This window comes from Zeus faber (assembly GCF_960531495.2).
Source record: "Zeus faber genome assembly, chromosome: 18".
NCBI lineage: Eukaryota > Metazoa > Chordata > Actinopteri > Zeiformes > Zeidae > Zeus > Zeus faber.
In genome coordinates, this window is record NC_137210.1 from 1417358 (window position 1) to 1434437 (window position 17080).

Consider the following 17080-nt stretch of genomic DNA (forward strand, 5'->3'; position numbering starts at 1 on the left):
ATGAATGTGGCTATAGATAATGAAAACCGCAAATTCAGTGTTTCAATAAATTTGAATATTGTGAAAAAGTACAATATTGGAAAGTCATGGTGTCACACCCAAATCAGCTAATTAACCCAAAACACCTGCAAAGGTTTCCTGAGCCTTTAAATCGTCTCTCAGTCTGGGTCAGTAGGCTACACAATCATGGGGAAGACTGCTGACTTGACAGATGTCCAGAACACAGTCATTGACACTCTCCACAAGGAGGGTAAGCCACAAAAGGTCATTGCTAAAGAAGCTGGTTGTTCACAGAGTGTTGTATCCAAGCATATTCATAAAAAGTTGAGTGGAAGGAAAAAGTGTGGTAGAAAAGGGGTACCAGCAAAAGGGAGCACTGCAGCCTTGAGGGGATTGTCAAGCGAAATCCATTCAAGAATTTGGGGGAGCTTCACAAGGAGTGGAGTGAGGCTAGAGTCAGCGTCTCAAGAGCCACTACGCACAGACGAATCCTAGGCATGGGCTACAAATGTCGCATTCCTCGTGTCAAGCCACTCCTGAACCCGAGACAATGTCAGAAGCGTCTTACCTGGGCTGTGAAGAAAAAAAACTGGACTGTTGCTTAGTGGTCCAAAGTCCTCTTTTTAGATCAAAGTAAATTTTGCATGTAATTTGGAAATCAAGGTCCCGGAGTCAGGAGGAAAAGTGGAGAGGCACAGAATCCACATTGCTTGAAGTCCAGTGTGAAGTTTCCACAGTCAGTGATGATTTGGGCTGCCATGTCATCTGCTGGTGTTGGTCCACTGTGTTTTCTGAAGTCCACAGTCAACACAGCCATCTACCAGGACATTTTAGAGCACTTTATGCTCCCTTCTGCTGACAAGCTTTATGGAGATGCTGATTTCATTTTCCAGCAGGACTTGGCACCTGCCCACACCGCCAAAGGTACCAAAAGCTGGTTCAATGACCATGGTGTTACTGTGCTTGATTGGCCAACAAACTCGCCTGATCTGAACCCCATACAGAATCTATGGGGTATTGTCAAGAGTAAGATGAGAGACACCAGACCCAGCAATGCAGATGACCTGAAGGCTGCTATCAAGGCAACCTGGGCTTCCATTACACCTGAGCAGTGCCACAGGCTGATCACCTCCATGCCACGCCACACTGATGCAGTAATTAATGCAAAAGGAAGCCCAACCAAGTATTGAGTGCATAGAAATTAACATACTTTTCAGAAGCCTGACATTTCTGTTAAAAATATTTTTTTTTAATTGATCTTAGGTAATATTCAAATTTTCTGAGACACTGAATTTTGGGTTTTCATTATCTATAGCCACAATCATCAAAATTTCAAGAAATAAAGGCTCGAAATATTTCACTCTGTGTAATGAATCTATATAATATACTGTATGTAAAAATATTGAACTTTTTCATAATATTTATATATATATGTGGCACGGTGGCGCAGTGCATTGCACTGCTGCCTCACAGCAAGAAGGTCCTGGGTTCGATTCCCGCCTGGGGTGCTTTTGGCACCGTACTCCGGCGGGTTATCTCCCAAATAGGAGCCTTTCTGTGTGGAGTTTGCATGTTCTCCCCGTGCTCATATGGGGTTTCCTCCACCTCACCTCTCAGAGGAAGAACAAGCCAGGATGGGTCAAAAGCAGAGGATCCATTTCAGCGGCCACCATCAAAGCATGTGCGTGTGTTGTAGTGTGGTGTGTTGCGTGACGAATAAAGACTGTTTCTTCTCTTTTTATGTAACCCATATATGTTATATATGGATTACAATACATTGCATTTTTTACACACCTCTGATAACGATGCAGGTGACAGAATGCATGATTTGCTTCAAGGTGTAGTGCAGTACAAATTCAAACTTGAGATACCTTCAGTACCTTGTCAATAAGAAGTATTTATTTTTGGTAATATTGTCTCAGAGCATCCAAAGTTTCAACTATGATATATCTGACCCACCGCGTCACTTCCGTAAACAAGCCGAGGATGCGGTTTCACTTGTCTGTGAAAACTTTTGTCTCCGTGTAGTTATGGATTACAAGAAGCGGGTGGCGGAAGATCTAAATCATATCGCGGACCTTAATCTGGGATGGATCCAAGTCAGTGTAAGCAGCACATATTAAGACTTCATTTTCCGCAATGATAGTCAGTTCTCTGACATCGACGCAGAGAATGACAGCGATGCTGAAACTGATACCGGCATTATCTTGGACTTGGAGAACATTTCAAACAGTGAATTTCTACCTGAATGAAAAAATGAAGCGGAATATTTTCAAGAACCACCAGAGGAGACCGACGACACCTCCGTTGTTGTTACGAACAAAGAAGCTGATGACGTGATGAAGTCCGTTGAGGTTGGTGATGCAAATTATGAACAAGTAGTAATGCACTAGATTCTGAAGTTTACCCGCAAATGCAGCCAGGGTTGAAAAGAAAATGAAAAGAGGCCCCAAACAGGCTCTCAGAGTATAGCTGCGGTAGGGTTGGGGTTAGCCATCATAATAACTGTTACAACTTTGAAGATATTTGGCATATGCACATTAATATATTAAATTACACACCAAGGCTGATATACTGTACAGAGACTCATATTATTGATAGACTCTACATTTTGTTGTGTTGTTCACACTTTTAAACTCCTAAATAATTCCACTATTATAAAACATGTATATTCTTACTGTTAAATAAAAGCCTTTTTAAAAACAAAAGATGTTGTGTGTTGATGCCGCTGTTCAACATTCCCTCAAAACACAAGAACAATGCAGAGATTGCCCCATTCAGCAGGGTGTCAAGTCCCCATTCAGCAGGGTGTCAAGTGGCCAGGCGGCTCCAACCATTTGCATTCTGGGAGCTGGCTGAATAAAGCCAAGTGTGGGGGAAAACTTTGAAGATGATTATCTCAGAATCACAGTTTGCCACACACTTGTCATTAACAAGTCATAGCTTTGAAAACATTTGCTTGATTTGAACAAGTAACACCTCGTTTTGAAGCTCTGATTCTTCACTTCCAATTGATGTGGAAAAAAAAGTCACCAAATTAACCTCAAGTCTGCGGTGGGTCACATATTGTCAAATATAAGTTATATTGAGAGAAGAAACAGACCAAGTGCATTGAAAATGGATAAGGGTAGCAAAGATCTTCGATTGAATGCTATTCAGCTACAGTGTATTGTGCAAAATGCTCCCTTATAATTGGTGATGTACATGAAATAAATAAGTTGGAAAATGCTCCTCCTCTTGGTCCAGATAGGGAATATAGGGTTTTACCAGTTGTTATTATGGAATGACATATTATTTAAAGCATTTGATTAATGATCACCACAAACTGTTCAGATATTTGTTTCCTGATGTATTCCAAAGCATTTTATGATACATTATCCAAGATGTATTCGTAAAATAGGTCATGTATGGTGCATGAAGTTTTGAGACCAAACATTTTAAAAATACATTTTTTTTACAATATCTGTTAAGAATTTCAAAAATATCACAAAAAACATTTGTAAAACAACACCAGAGACAGCTAGCATATCACTGGAAGAATTTGAATTATGAAAGGTTAGAGTTTGGGCCAGTGATGAAGGAAAGAATTTATAGCTTGAAGGGTAGTGAGACTTTAAGTGCAGTGTTTAATGTGAATGCATACTCTGATGTGTCAACTAATAATTGGCTGAAGAATTATGTAGCTGAGTATAAAATTGGTATGTTTTCTTTTATTAGAACAAATATAGAAATTCCTGTTTTCAGAAAGATCAACAATATCATTATAAATGAAGAACAAGCTTTCATTTTGACTCACATTGACTCTTTTATCTGATGACCACTTAAATGCATTCTGTGTTGAGGAGAGAACAGATTCGATTCATTTTCTGTGATTTCTATTGATGAGTTGATTTATTACAGACCCTATGACAATTTTATCATCAGATGGATGAAAAAACACACACAGTGCCATATTGCCATATTGTGTGACCTGTGCTATTGAGGACTGGTTGTCCACAGTTAGGACAATACAGCTTCTCTTTCCTTACACTTTTCTTAAAAACTGTGTAAAAAGTACAGAAGTCAGAAAGGTCACAACAGTCAAAACGATCAAACCACTTATTTAGTGGCTTGTACAGTTCATCATTCCAAGTCCATTCAACACAATGTGCTGGACATTTTCCTATACTAACATGCTATATACAGGTACTCCTCACTTAACGACAGAGTTTCGTTCCTAGGACCAGGTTTTTAAGCGGATTGGTCGATAAGCGAGGACCCGTGTTATTTCACGGAATGGGGGTGTGGCGATTGGGAACGCTAGTGTAGTGAATACTGACAGACTACGGGAGCGAGACAGAGGCTGATGTGAGATGAGACGGAGATGCTTGACGCTAAGACGCTGCGCACACGCAGAGCGCACGCCGCAATATTGTACTCTATCGACTGGTGGGAGAGCTGGTCGTAAGTCCGAACGGTCATTAGGTAGGTCCTTAAGTGAGGAGTACCTGTACATTTATATTATCAATATTTACCACTGTTGCTGCAATAGTTAATTATCATTACTATTACAATACATGTGTCTATAAAGGCACAAACAATATTGCAAATTGCCCATAAAGAGTAGTTCTATATGTGGCTATATTGGGCCTATATCTGGGCTTCCATTCGGTGGCTGTGTGGTGTAGCAGCACATGGTAACATTGAAGAATTCTGAGTTTGTCTGAAAAAGACTTAGGTTTATTTTCTGTTGAAATAAATGCCCAGCAGAGCTGGTTTCTTTTTGTACCTGCCTCCTGGTCCATCTCTCTATCCTGCAACCACAACAACTACACAGCCCAAAATCTTTCAGAAGTGTCGATGGGAAATTAAGCCTGTAATTATGCAAAAAGGCATTTGCAAATATTGAGATTTATTATAAATTTAATTCAGCAGTATTCTTGTGAAAATGGCTTTCACAAAACATTGCATATATAATAATCGTTTAGAAAAAAAACTATACATTTAATGATTGATTGATTTTATTATTTATTGATGTAATAATTTCATTTAGAGTCTTTTGGTCCACCATATTTCTGTCTCCTAAAATAATTACAAATGAACCAGCTCAAAACAGTGTCTACATTGTAACATTGTATCGGTGCAACCCAAATGTCAAGTCTTTTCCTGAAAATTTTACTCTAGGATAACATTTCTCAAGTGAAACGGTGATCTTAATAAAAACACGGCAATACAGAAACGGATGCCTTTGTTTCCTTCTACTTTTAAAGTTCTGTGTGCACTTTAGGCTGGTGTGTGTCTGTATTTCTGTTCAACAATAAACCCATTTCTGTTCACCATGAACACAAATCTATATGAGTGTGTGTGTATACAATATCTCCTCCCCATGGTTCTGTATCTGCCCATAGAGAGAATGACAAATTAATATGTCAAGAGTTTGATGGAAGAGCGCTATTGCCCCGGAAGACACAAAGCTATTACAAGACGTTATAGACAGCCCCAAAATCTTGATTCAATCAACCTCACATAATCACACCAACAGAACTATGGCAGACTGGTTTCCCAAAATGTGTTATCCGAGGTCTGAATCAATCCCTACTAGAATTAAAACTAGCGCTACTCGTAACAAAGCAAGCTTTAAAAATATATTGTGGTGTGGGGATGGTGTGGTTTGAGCAGCCACACCTGACCTGGATCTAGGTAATTGGGGACCCAGGATCAGAGTGGCTGAATACCTGTTGCTCGTTTGTTGGTCTAACAAGCAATAGGTAAAACCCCCATCCCCACACACACTCAGGAGAGAGGAGCCCCTGTCATGACATGTGTCCTATTGTCTCTAATGGCAAGCTATGACTTATATAGTATATATATCAAATACAGTTAGAAATGGTTGTAGTTCCAGACAGAAATGTTTCACTTACCAAATCATGAAAGATTATACATGAAAATTCCGAAATCAATCAAAAACATGATTATCCAATGCTATTAACTTGAAAAATACAAAACTAAATACATCAAACTTTGTCAGAAACAAACATCAGAAATCCAATAATACTTCAATCTGGGAGTCATAAGCAAGTCTTAAGTCATAACCTTCAAATGTTAAGTCCCAAGTTACAGTATTTGGAATGAAGCAAGTCAAGCCTCTGCTAAATGTTGAGATAAGTTACATCATTGGTCAGGTTAATTCTGACAATCTCACTGTGAGTGAATTAAAACAAGGTTTAACAGAAAAATAAATCTGGAGTTGAAAAGAAAAATGCTAATAATTCAAATTCAAATTTCGAAGTCTGTTCTAGTCCAAAGTTATGAGTTCCGTATACATAACTTTGGACTTGAACAGACTTTATTATTTATTATTTTATTAATGATAGTCAAGCAAGTCACAAGTCATCAAGTTTGGGACTACAAAATTGGAAAACTTGAGAGGTGGGTTCCCTCACCTCTGGTTGTATCGGCCTCAAACTAATGGTCTAAATCTGTTCCGTAAGCTCGGGCCTTTGAATTAGCCATGTAAATATGTTACATAAAGCTGTCATTCTGCAGCTAGCAAGATGGTGTATGAAAGCAAATTTGATATCTGCCCTGTTTCATCCCTGACAAGAACACGTAGCTCAATTAAGGAATTTCCTGGTACTGTTTAAGTGTGGTTATGGCAAAAAGTCCCCAAGACAAAATGATTACCACTACTGTTTTTTTTAGTATATGGCCTCAACTGGTACCGATGAATTTAGATTTTTTTCCTCCTCTCTCTTCTACCTTCTCTCGTACTCTCGCATGTGCTGCTACATCACCACACAGGAATGGAGCCCAGCCTTGTTGCCAGGAGAGAGAGAGGTTAAAACACAGCATTTTTTAAAGACTTAAAGACTTTTAAAGGCTAACAATCTCAATCCCCTGCAGCTGCGACCCTTTTTGGATGCCAGTGCTGGCACTCCCTACCTGCAGATGCCGCCAAAACCACTTCCCACTGCCACATCCATCTAGTCCATTCATTGTAGGCCTATGTTGGTTAGTCCATCTAGTCCATCCAATTTCAGCCAGTGACTTTCTTCCTCCCCGATCTGCACAATACAGGTGTTTGTTTTATATTGCCACTGATAGGCCCATATCATTACGGGCCTTGTTTATCTGTTTTCATTCTTTTTTGCCTGGAGAATGGAAACAATGGCAATAGTATGAGAGGAAACAAGTATTCTAAAACTAGCTCCAGTAAACAAAGAAGATCAGGGACCTTGGTCAAGCCTAGACCAAGACATGTTAAAAGCTTTCTGACTTGTGTAAATACTATTCAACAAAAAAATTGTGTCTCTTGTCTCTACTCTTAGGGGCTCTAAAGCAGGAAAGGAATTTTTGAATGTGTTTGTGCCAGATGAGTGACTGCCTGCCACACTACTTCACAAGAATTGCTGGGTAATATGGCAGAATTTAATACTGCAATAATCAATCACAGGCAATTTTACATTCTAGCAATACATAAATATCACAATATCTTCTTTATATTCAAAATCCTATGTTAAATAATGCACTGGGAAATGGGAAATATATGGGAGACCAAAACTCAAATAAAACTCCCTCACAGATTTCGAATCTAATATTGTGTGAATTTCTAGGTTTTATCACATGATTAGGCTATAAAAATGTGTATCGACTAAAGAAAATGTCTCAACTCCATCAGTGACAATAAACAGTAATATTCGATGATTGTGCAACCCCATTTTTGCACATAATTCTCTGTTGTGTCTTTCTCCCAGTTTACTCCCAAAATGCTTGAATTGTTGGGCTCCGATAGAAAATGTGGGTTCCATCTTTAATGTACTGACAGGGCTAATGGACAGAAAGGAAAAACTGGAATAGTTGTTATGGTGGTGAGGGGTCAAATAACAGCACAGCAACTGATTACTATTACCACCCCAGATCACATATACACAAAACCATCTAGAAACATACTGTAGACGTTAAGTGTGAGGAAAACATAATTTTAATATTGTAATTGGCCTAAACATGTGGACGCATATATATAACTTTTTTCAAATGTTAATTTTAACATGTGCACTCAATTTAGTAAATTGGTGGACTGCTAAAAATTCTGCCGATAAAGAAACATGTACGCCATATGAATTGAAATGTAAGTGTGGTGTGGGGATGGTGTGGTTTGAGCAGCCACACCTGTCCTGGGTCTAGGTAATTGGATCAGTCTGGCTGTACACCCGTTACTCGTTGGTCGGTCTAACAAGCGACAGGTAAAACCCCCACATCCCCCAACCTTCAGGAGAGGGGCCCTTGTCATGACATACTGTCCATCTGCTCCTGAGCTTGCTCTATTGTGGTTCATTTTTAACCCCCACATGACAAGGAACCTGAATATATGTTGTACTAATCCACAAATATTCAAGTTGTATGTATCAAAAACACGTTTAAAAAATATATGCTAAGAAATCCCAAAAATACTGGAGTCACTTAAAGATAAGAAGAATTGAGTCTCCTGCAGAAACGTGCACAAAAACATGGCCAAAAATATGCCCAGGCAAAACACCAGTAAAACAGAGGAACATGCCCAGACATGTTGAAACATGACATAAGTATTCCAGGAACCTAGAAGACTCCCTAGTAACAAGATTGTGACCGGTTCCTTGGGACACATCCCAACATGAGTTTGATTGGTTCAGTGCACAGAAAGGGTTAGCGCATTAACCACGAGAAGGGAACATCTTTGGCATATAAGGTGGACCAAAAATAGTGTCCTCCAGCCGGGCTCCGGTGCCCTACTCACTGATTATTGCTGTACTTGACTCTCACAATACCCCTTGATATACAATACCCCTTTTCGCATCAGACTCTGTTCGGTTCCAGTGGTTTTTTTTCCAAATTTTTGAGGCCAGAACAGATAGAAGTGTCGTCCTGAGATCCAGACATTTTACTGGCCCAGGTCTGGAATTTTAGGTCACGACAGTTGCACCTTGCCCACTCCCTACAATAAACTTGTGATTTCTACCCCTTCATCTGTGTCTCTGTGCCGGAGGTCCCAAAAAACGCCACTTGGGTGGCGTATGACAGGCGGATTTGCCACACTAGCGCCTCAACAGGGACTCTCAGCACCAGCCCTCTGCCAACTGGCAGCAGCAGCACCTGGGGTGTCCAGCGGAGGACCGGGGGAGAAGCAGTTGCAGCAACCACCAGCAGATAGCTGCTCTGCCAAGCAGCCACCGCCGGGATCATGCAGCAAACCAGGCCACCACTCCAAACAGCCCTCTCCCAAGCCTTGCCAAGCCTCGGAGCCTGATAGGCTTCGGCCAGGGATTCTCCCTGGCCTCAGTTTGGTGTCGGGGGTATGTGGTATGGGGATGGTGTGGTTTTGGCAGCAACACCTGTCCTGGGTCTAGGTAATTGGGGCCCAGAATCAGTGTGGCTGTACACCTGTTGCTCAATGGTTGGTCTACCGAGCAACAGGTAAAAAACCCCCATCCCCATACACACTCAGGTGAGGGGCCCTTGAAATCACATGCTGTCCATCTGCTCCTGGGCTTGTTCCACCTTGCCCACTCTCTAAAATAAACTTGTGTTTTCTACACTGTCGGCTGTGTTTCTGTGACGAAGGTCCCTGAAAACGTGACTTTTTAATTTTAATATCCATTATGACTGCAGCTTCCAAAATGATGGAAATAATGGTAAACATTTGGAAAATGTGGGGCAGGGTGTTTGGCAGGAGATACTACCATCACACACATGGGAATTATGTGGTTTACAACGTAATACAAATACCAGAGAGACAGCCACTATATTTGTGCCGCTAAGCAAATATTGTGATATCTGCCACCATATGCAATATTTTGAAAGTATCGAAATACCTCCCACCCGTCCACGGGACCTCAGGGAGTGGCGGACGGAGCAGCAGACATAGCTCATTCACTTGCACGCACAAAGAAGATATACATCTTCATCTTTTTGAGGAATAATCAACACAGCATGTCATCTTATTCAGTTTTAAACTTGTTATCCATAAGAATATTTTGGAAATATTGGAATATATATTTTTGAATATATCTGATATTAGGTACTTTTTTACTCATTCAATAGATTTTCCTCAGGCAGTTGCTGGTCTCCCCATTGTTTGTGGCAGGGTCCACCTTTCCTGACAAGAATGCAAAAATCAAGGTCAATCAGAAAATGGCCCACTTTTGGAGAAAAGAAAATGACCATCTTGGAGCAAGACAAGGGTAACCCCAGATATTGAAAACACGTTGCAGTTTCATATGGAATTCTGGGATTTGCAGTGCAATCCGCCACACACAGGCAATTTCATGGATTTCCACTTTACCACAGCTAAACAATCACACTCACACTCACACACAGGGAGGTGTTTAAGTCATTTCCTGAGACATTGTGGCCTGTGCTGAGTTGTTAGGGTGACTCTCTGCTTACATAACAGCCTTTTCCTTCACCCTCAGGCTGAGTCCACTTATTTGTTGTCTAGGATGTCCGACATTTGACGCAAATAGAATAACCGCCTTCCTTTTACGAGGGGCGACAATCGTCCTTGGGCATACCACCTGTGCATGCGCTTGCCGCCATGCCGTCAAATAAGCCGAAATAAAATATTAGAGCATTCTTAAACCCTCAAAGACGTTTTTAATGTAATTTAATTAATAAAGGGCATATTTCATAGTCATGCATATTTCAGCATTTCAGCAACTTCAGTCTGCCCAGTCTTAGAGAAGCTTATTGTGGCTGCACACAGATGGCAGATAACCTCCCCCCCACATCTCCCTCCCCACCGGCACCTTTTCTGCTTTTCCATTTCTTCCCTCTCCTTCTTGCTATCTCTCTCTTCCTGAAAGATGGAACATGAATCAACACAGCAGGTGTTAGTTAGACTTTTTGTGGAGCATATTGACGGACTCAAACAGATTCATTAGAAAACACAACCTCGCTTCTCCTGGCATTACAGCCAACTCCTCTCATGGGCCAATTCCAAACAGGTCTATTTTCTTCCCAAGCAGAGCAGGAACTCAGACAAAAAGCCAAGTATTCATGAATCGGCCTCCTCCTCTTTGTTTATATTAATGGCACAATCCGATGAAAGCGAAGGAGTGAGGGGTACATAGAGGGAGTGTGAGACAGAGAGTGTGAGAAGGAAGGGGGGCAACCAACTCCATGATAAAGCTGTCTCTCTGTCTCTCTCTCCACTCTGGGCAACTGTCTTGGTGACCTGCATGATCTAATCACCTTTATGCCCCCCCGCACACTTATACAAGCCATGAAGGGCCACTCAAGGAGAGATAGAGGGATTAAAGAAAGAATAGAGAAGGAGAAGAGGAGACGTTGTCAAAGAATAGGCAAATAGAGGGTGTTCCACTGGCAGCGGACTATCAACAGGATCAGAATTTGCACTTCACTGTTAAAAAAAACAAGTCTTTCAAAGAAAAAAATTGTATCATTAGAAAAAAAAAATTGCAAAATCAAGCAAAATTACAATAACATTCTTTAAACAAGAAAAAAAAAGAAATTCTATTATATATCACACATAAAATATCATTATTCTTAATAGTTGTAAAATGCGGAAATATATCTTGAAATTCAGAGAGAGGGAATTGAAAGTCTGGATGCTCTTGAATAACTATAATGTTTTCACACACACTTTCAATTTGTTAAAAGATAAGGGACACAGTGTGGACATCGCTTTGAGCCAAAGGTTGGGGTCTGAGGTCGGCCTGCTCCTCTTAACCGCAGGCCTCTTCAATCATTCGCAGCCGTTCGAATAAAAGTAAAAAAAGATTTGATCTATATGGGTGTCAGATATTCTTGTCAGTGCATCTGTATCTTACAACACCTTCTGATCGGTAAGCGCTTAGCTCGCTCAATCCTTAGACTTTCCAGCAGTTGGAGATACAGTTGTGGGACCAAGGGGTGCTTCTCCAGCCAGAACAAAATAGATTTTTCTCATGTTAAGCAGAGCTGTCTTGACTAAAAATGCTCACTAAGGTGAATCTCACCTTCTTGTTTCCCCCAGTGTCTGAAATCTTGTTATTGCTGAAACGTAATGCGGCCATGCTTTGTGGAAAAAAACAACAACCACAAAAAATCACATTGGATAAATGATTCCTGTTCGCGCTTGATCTTTGGAGTTGATTTAATTCAAGGTGTAAAAAGGGGACAAGTGAGTACTTGTTATTGCATGGCATATAATGGTTCCCCTTGCTCAGAGTGTACTGTGGGGGATTACACCATCGTATTTTTGCTTCAAGAATGAAGGCACGCAACGCAAATGATGTAAACCAAGACTGGTTCAAATGGCCAACACTATACAGCCAGAGTTATTATGTGGTCCATAGAACCAATTCAAAACAATAAGAAAAGGGAAATCAGGTGATTTAACTCGGGGGTTATAGTTTGGGCAATTTGAAAAAGTTTGGTATTACCCTGTAAGCAGAAGAAGTCACCGGGGGTGGTAACAACAACTCTTTAAGGATCATTGCTTATTACCAAATATTTACTGTTAGCACTCAAACTATTTCCGGAGAGTCAGAGAATGTCGGAGATCAACAGCCAGCCACATCGATGCGATGGATTTCATCAATGTGGCAAAGTGGATGAAGAGACAATGAGGACAAAATGGGAACTGTTTCTTACCCCATTGACGGGATAAGTCTTCCATCCCAGCTCTCCAAACACGGAGGTGGTATCCAACAGCACGACTGGAAGATTGAAAAAAAAAAAAACAAGTAAAATGTTGGCAATTTGTCAACACACAACATGCTATTAATAATTATGTAATAACAACCACTCCCGATATTAATAATGGTTTAAACCTGTACTGTGGGATTCTTTTTTGGTTTATTAATAGAAATAGGTTATCCCTTGATGAATATTTATGACTACAACACAGTTGGGAGCAGCATATACATATAAATATAATGTGTTTGCTACTCATGGCACAATTTGGAGCGCTGACAGATTGCAGGGAGGTTGCTGTCAACAGCGTGTTTACCCCTGCCGAATACCCCTGCAACCACCCACCTGAATAATTGCCACCTTCCTTACATTGCCTCAATTCAGTCCCCCCTCACAACAATACGGCTCTCTTCGACCAAAAAATGTACTTTAAGTCTCTACCATGCCACTCGTTTCATGAAAAGATAATGTGATTCATGGTATCCACATACGCTATGTTAAACAGTTGGAATTTATACAGGTGTGGTCAGTATGTGCAAATATGGGGATTGCATTTGAATATTTTGTGTACCCATTGATTCTGAGTAATGTAGCTGTGCCCAAGCCCGCACAGACAGGAAACAGGAAATACAGGAAAGATAATGCCCTAAAAGGTGAATCTAGCCAGATTAGCATTATATTCATCCGAAACAAAGTTTGACCAAATCAGTGACCATAACCTCAGTACAGAAATGTGGCGAATAGAACGGGGCAGGTTAGACAGATGGATAATTAAATCTCCCGAGAGAGAACTTGCGGAAAAAGGGGGGAAAATTCTGGGACTGCATATGGAGCAGTTTAGGATTCAGTGTCTTGCGGACAACTTATTGTAATTTTGCAGGGCTCCAGTCATTACAGTGTCTGCCTGGAGATTCTGCATTGGATCCATAAGACAAATTATGTTCCACCCTCCCTTAAACATCGGCATTCTTGACAATCACTCTGTCTTTCCCTCAAAGCCGGAAGGCTTAAAAATTCAGGAGTGTCTCCAAGAGGAGGAGGATTTAAAAAAAATATGATTTACCCTGGAAAAGGTAAAAGTAAAGTAAGGTAAAAGCCAATTTGTCTTCACTGTGAACCAAACTTTGCACTAAACTTATATAGAGGAAAAACAGATTTGTTTACACTTGTCTAAGCGCCAGAGAAGCCGAGGGAGAACATGTCATAATCCATAAATATGACACGCATACTGGCCAGTCACCTTGTCAAATGTGTGAATCACACATGATGCGTGGTATGTAATGTATGGACGAAAGCGCTGTTCCACTCTGGTTTCCATAGCAGGGCAGAAACGTATGCAATCAGAATTCTGCAAAGGTGGCCAGCGAAAGCTATTGCACTAAACAGCAACATCAGGACCCCGGAGGGCTTATACACAGAGGTAGGTTCTCTCTTGCGGCACACGCACGTTTTTATTGCTTAATTCAATAATGAACACCAACCCAAAAAAGACCTTATCTGCTTGATGTCCTTGAGCCCCCCGTGCAAAAAATGTTACGATCTGTGTCTCACACACACACACAGTCACACATACACACTGTGATTGTTGTCTTCTAACAATGATTAGTGTGTTTTCCTACTTGGATAGAGAGCTGAGTTGTAAGTGCCAGTCAGTCACTAATGACTGGCTTGGAACAGAGTGGTTCCATGGGGTCCTCATTATGCCAACACAAATCTCCATTAATGAAAATATTTCCGGAATAAAGGCACATGAAAGACTGGTGCTTTGGATCTGGTGCTGTTATTGCAATCAAATGTAGCTCAAAGCAGTTAATTTTCATGCTGTGATATTATCCAGTTGGGGATTAAAAAAGACATAAAAAGCATGAGAGAAATTTATATCACACTTTTTCTTCCGTTGCAGGCCACTGTGATTGGACAATGTCTATTTTCAGTGCATAAGAGACAGGGGCAATGTTTATTTATTGATATGTAAGTTTTTCTTTTCATGACTTGAAAGGACATGCCCAAATTGAGCCACCCCTGGTGGCTATGCTCACGGTAGCTGGCATGGACCGGTTGTGTATTTTTTTTGCCAATGGGAGAACCAGAGTGGAGAGGCTTGGAAGGCTTAGTGGCAGTGCTAATGGATACCATTAAGGGGCTACTTTGGGCTGGTCAGTCCCATGGAGAGAGCAGGATAATTAGACCCTGGACTTGTTGGCGTCGGCCAAACAGACAGTGGAGCCCATCTCAACCACATTAAAGGTCACCACTTGTGAAAAACTCACTTTTTCAGTGCTTGTGCACATACATTTGGGTCTCTGAAAGGCCTACTAACACACAAACCGTGAAATAAGACAACCCAGTCCAGGACTGCTTTTGTCAGAAAACATGTGATTCAACAAGCCATTCAGATTTACCATCTGAATGGCCCCCATCTGAGTATCTTCACCCATGGATTGAGAACTACCTCCGCCAAGGTTCGGCATTTTTTTCTCACAAGCCCACTAGCATTATGTGGAAGCTAAGAGCTAAGCATGGGAACTGCTCTGTTGTTGGCTGCACAGACCAGCACAATCACTAAATCGCCCCCAGCCTCAGAGGACAGCGGATAAAGTTTATATTTGATGGCAACGTCCAAAACCGTAACAAAACTGCAGATGCGGGAAATAAATTAAAAACGAATTGTGCTGTGTGTTTCTTTTGCCATTTAGCACTAGCTAACACTAATAGCTGAGGTAATATATTAGATGTAATTCTCTAGAAAGTCACTGGCGTTAATTGCTGTAGAATCCACAATAATGTTTACGGTATTAGTTTGTTAGTTGAATGTCTGTAAGATAAACTCCTTCTTATCAACACTCTTAAAAAAACAGGAGAGTAAAATGAGAGAATAGGTGGTGATGTCCCCAGTGTTTTTCTTGCTGCTGATTTTATAGAAATTCACAAGAAGTTTATTGACTTGCCATGAATCACGAAGGCCATTCCACCTCCACCCTAGTCCACCATGTAGCAGGAGTGGGGCGTGGGGAGCAGCAGCTCATTTGAATTTAAAGCTACAGACACAGAAACAGCCTGTCAAGAAAAGGACTAAATGACTAGAATGCATAATCTGAGTGGTATTTTCAGCAAAAAACTTAAAAGACATGTTTTGTGGACCTGAGAGACCTTCAGTATATTAACTTGTTGAAAAAGAGTATAAGTGGCGACCTTTAAATCAAAGAAGCACTGTAACCATGAAGAGAGAGATAGGGAGAGACCGGGTTTCGATTTGAAAGGAATGAGATCTTGGGAGAAACCTGTAAGTATAGGAAAATTACAGGGAGAGGTGAGAGGAATTCTCCAGTGAGGACAACCAGATGATGAGCGGCCATTCTTTTTTGTGCACGGATGTGTCTATGCTTTGGCCTGCACACCTTTGTTTGTTTGTGTGTTGGTGTGTTTGTGAGTCTGTGTGTGTGTGTGTGTGTGTGTGTGTGTGTGTGTGTGTGTGTGTGTGTGTGTGTGTGTGTGTGTGGCCATTTGTGTCAAGAGAGAACAATACCTCAATAATGGGCATTAATATCCACATGCAAGTGTAGATGTGACAGAATACATACGTGTGTGTGCATGGCATTTTATGGACACAATGCAAATAATGCAAATGCTGATATGCATACTGCACATACATACCGTTACAGCATATACTGATCAGCCACAACATTAAAACCACCTGCCTAATATTGTCTAGCCCATGTGCCGCCAAAACAACTCTGACCCGTCTAAAAATGTTTAGGTAGGTGGTACGTGTCAAAGTAACATCCGCATTAATGCCAGGACCCAAGGTTTCCCAGCAGAACATTGCCCAGAGCATCACACTGCCTCCGCCAGCTTGCCTTCTTCCCACAGTGCATCCTGGTGCCATCTTTTCCCCAGGTAACCAACGCACATACCATCCCGGCCATCCACATGATGTAAAAGAAAACGTGATTCATCAGACCAGGCCACCTTCTTGCATTGCCCGATGGTCCAGTTCTGACGCTCATGTGGCCATTATAGGCGCTTTTGGCGTTGGACAGGGGTCAGCATGGGGACTCTGACCGGTCTGTGGCTACGCAGCCCCATACCCAGCAAGCTCCGATGCACTGTGTGTTTTGACACCTTTCTATCATAGCCAGCATTAACTTTATCAGTGATTTGTGCTACAGTAGCTCTTCTGTGGGATTGGACCAGATGGGCTAGAGTAGACCCCACGAGCATCAATGAGCCTTGGGCACCCATGACCCGGTCGCCCGTTCACCGGTTATCTTTCCTTGGACCACTGATGGTAGGGACTAACCACTGCATACCGGGAACACCCCACAAGACCTGTCGGTTAGGAGACACTCTGACCCAGTTTTCAAGCCATCACAATTTGGCCCTTGTCAAAGTCGCTCAGATCCTTAAGCTTGCCTATTTTTCCTGCTAC

At 41.4% G+C, this 17080-nt stretch overlaps 1 protein-coding gene across 1 annotated transcript in view; it reads right to left on the reverse strand.

Annotated features, from left to right (window-relative positions):
- Nucleotides 1-13226, reverse strand: part of epha6 (eph receptor A6) — a gene marked incomplete at both ends in the record, with an annotated part of 290917 nt that extends 277691 nt beyond the window's left edge. The window contains 2 exons of the mRNA XM_080019501.1: nucleotides 12610-12674; nucleotides 13223-13226. Of these exons, the coding sequence (XP_079875627.1) occupies nucleotides 12610-12674; nucleotides 13223-13226 (69 nt within the window). The remainder of the gene's footprint in view (nucleotides 1-12609; nucleotides 12675-13222) is intronic.
- Between the last annotated feature and the right edge of the window lie 3854 nt (nucleotides 13227-17080).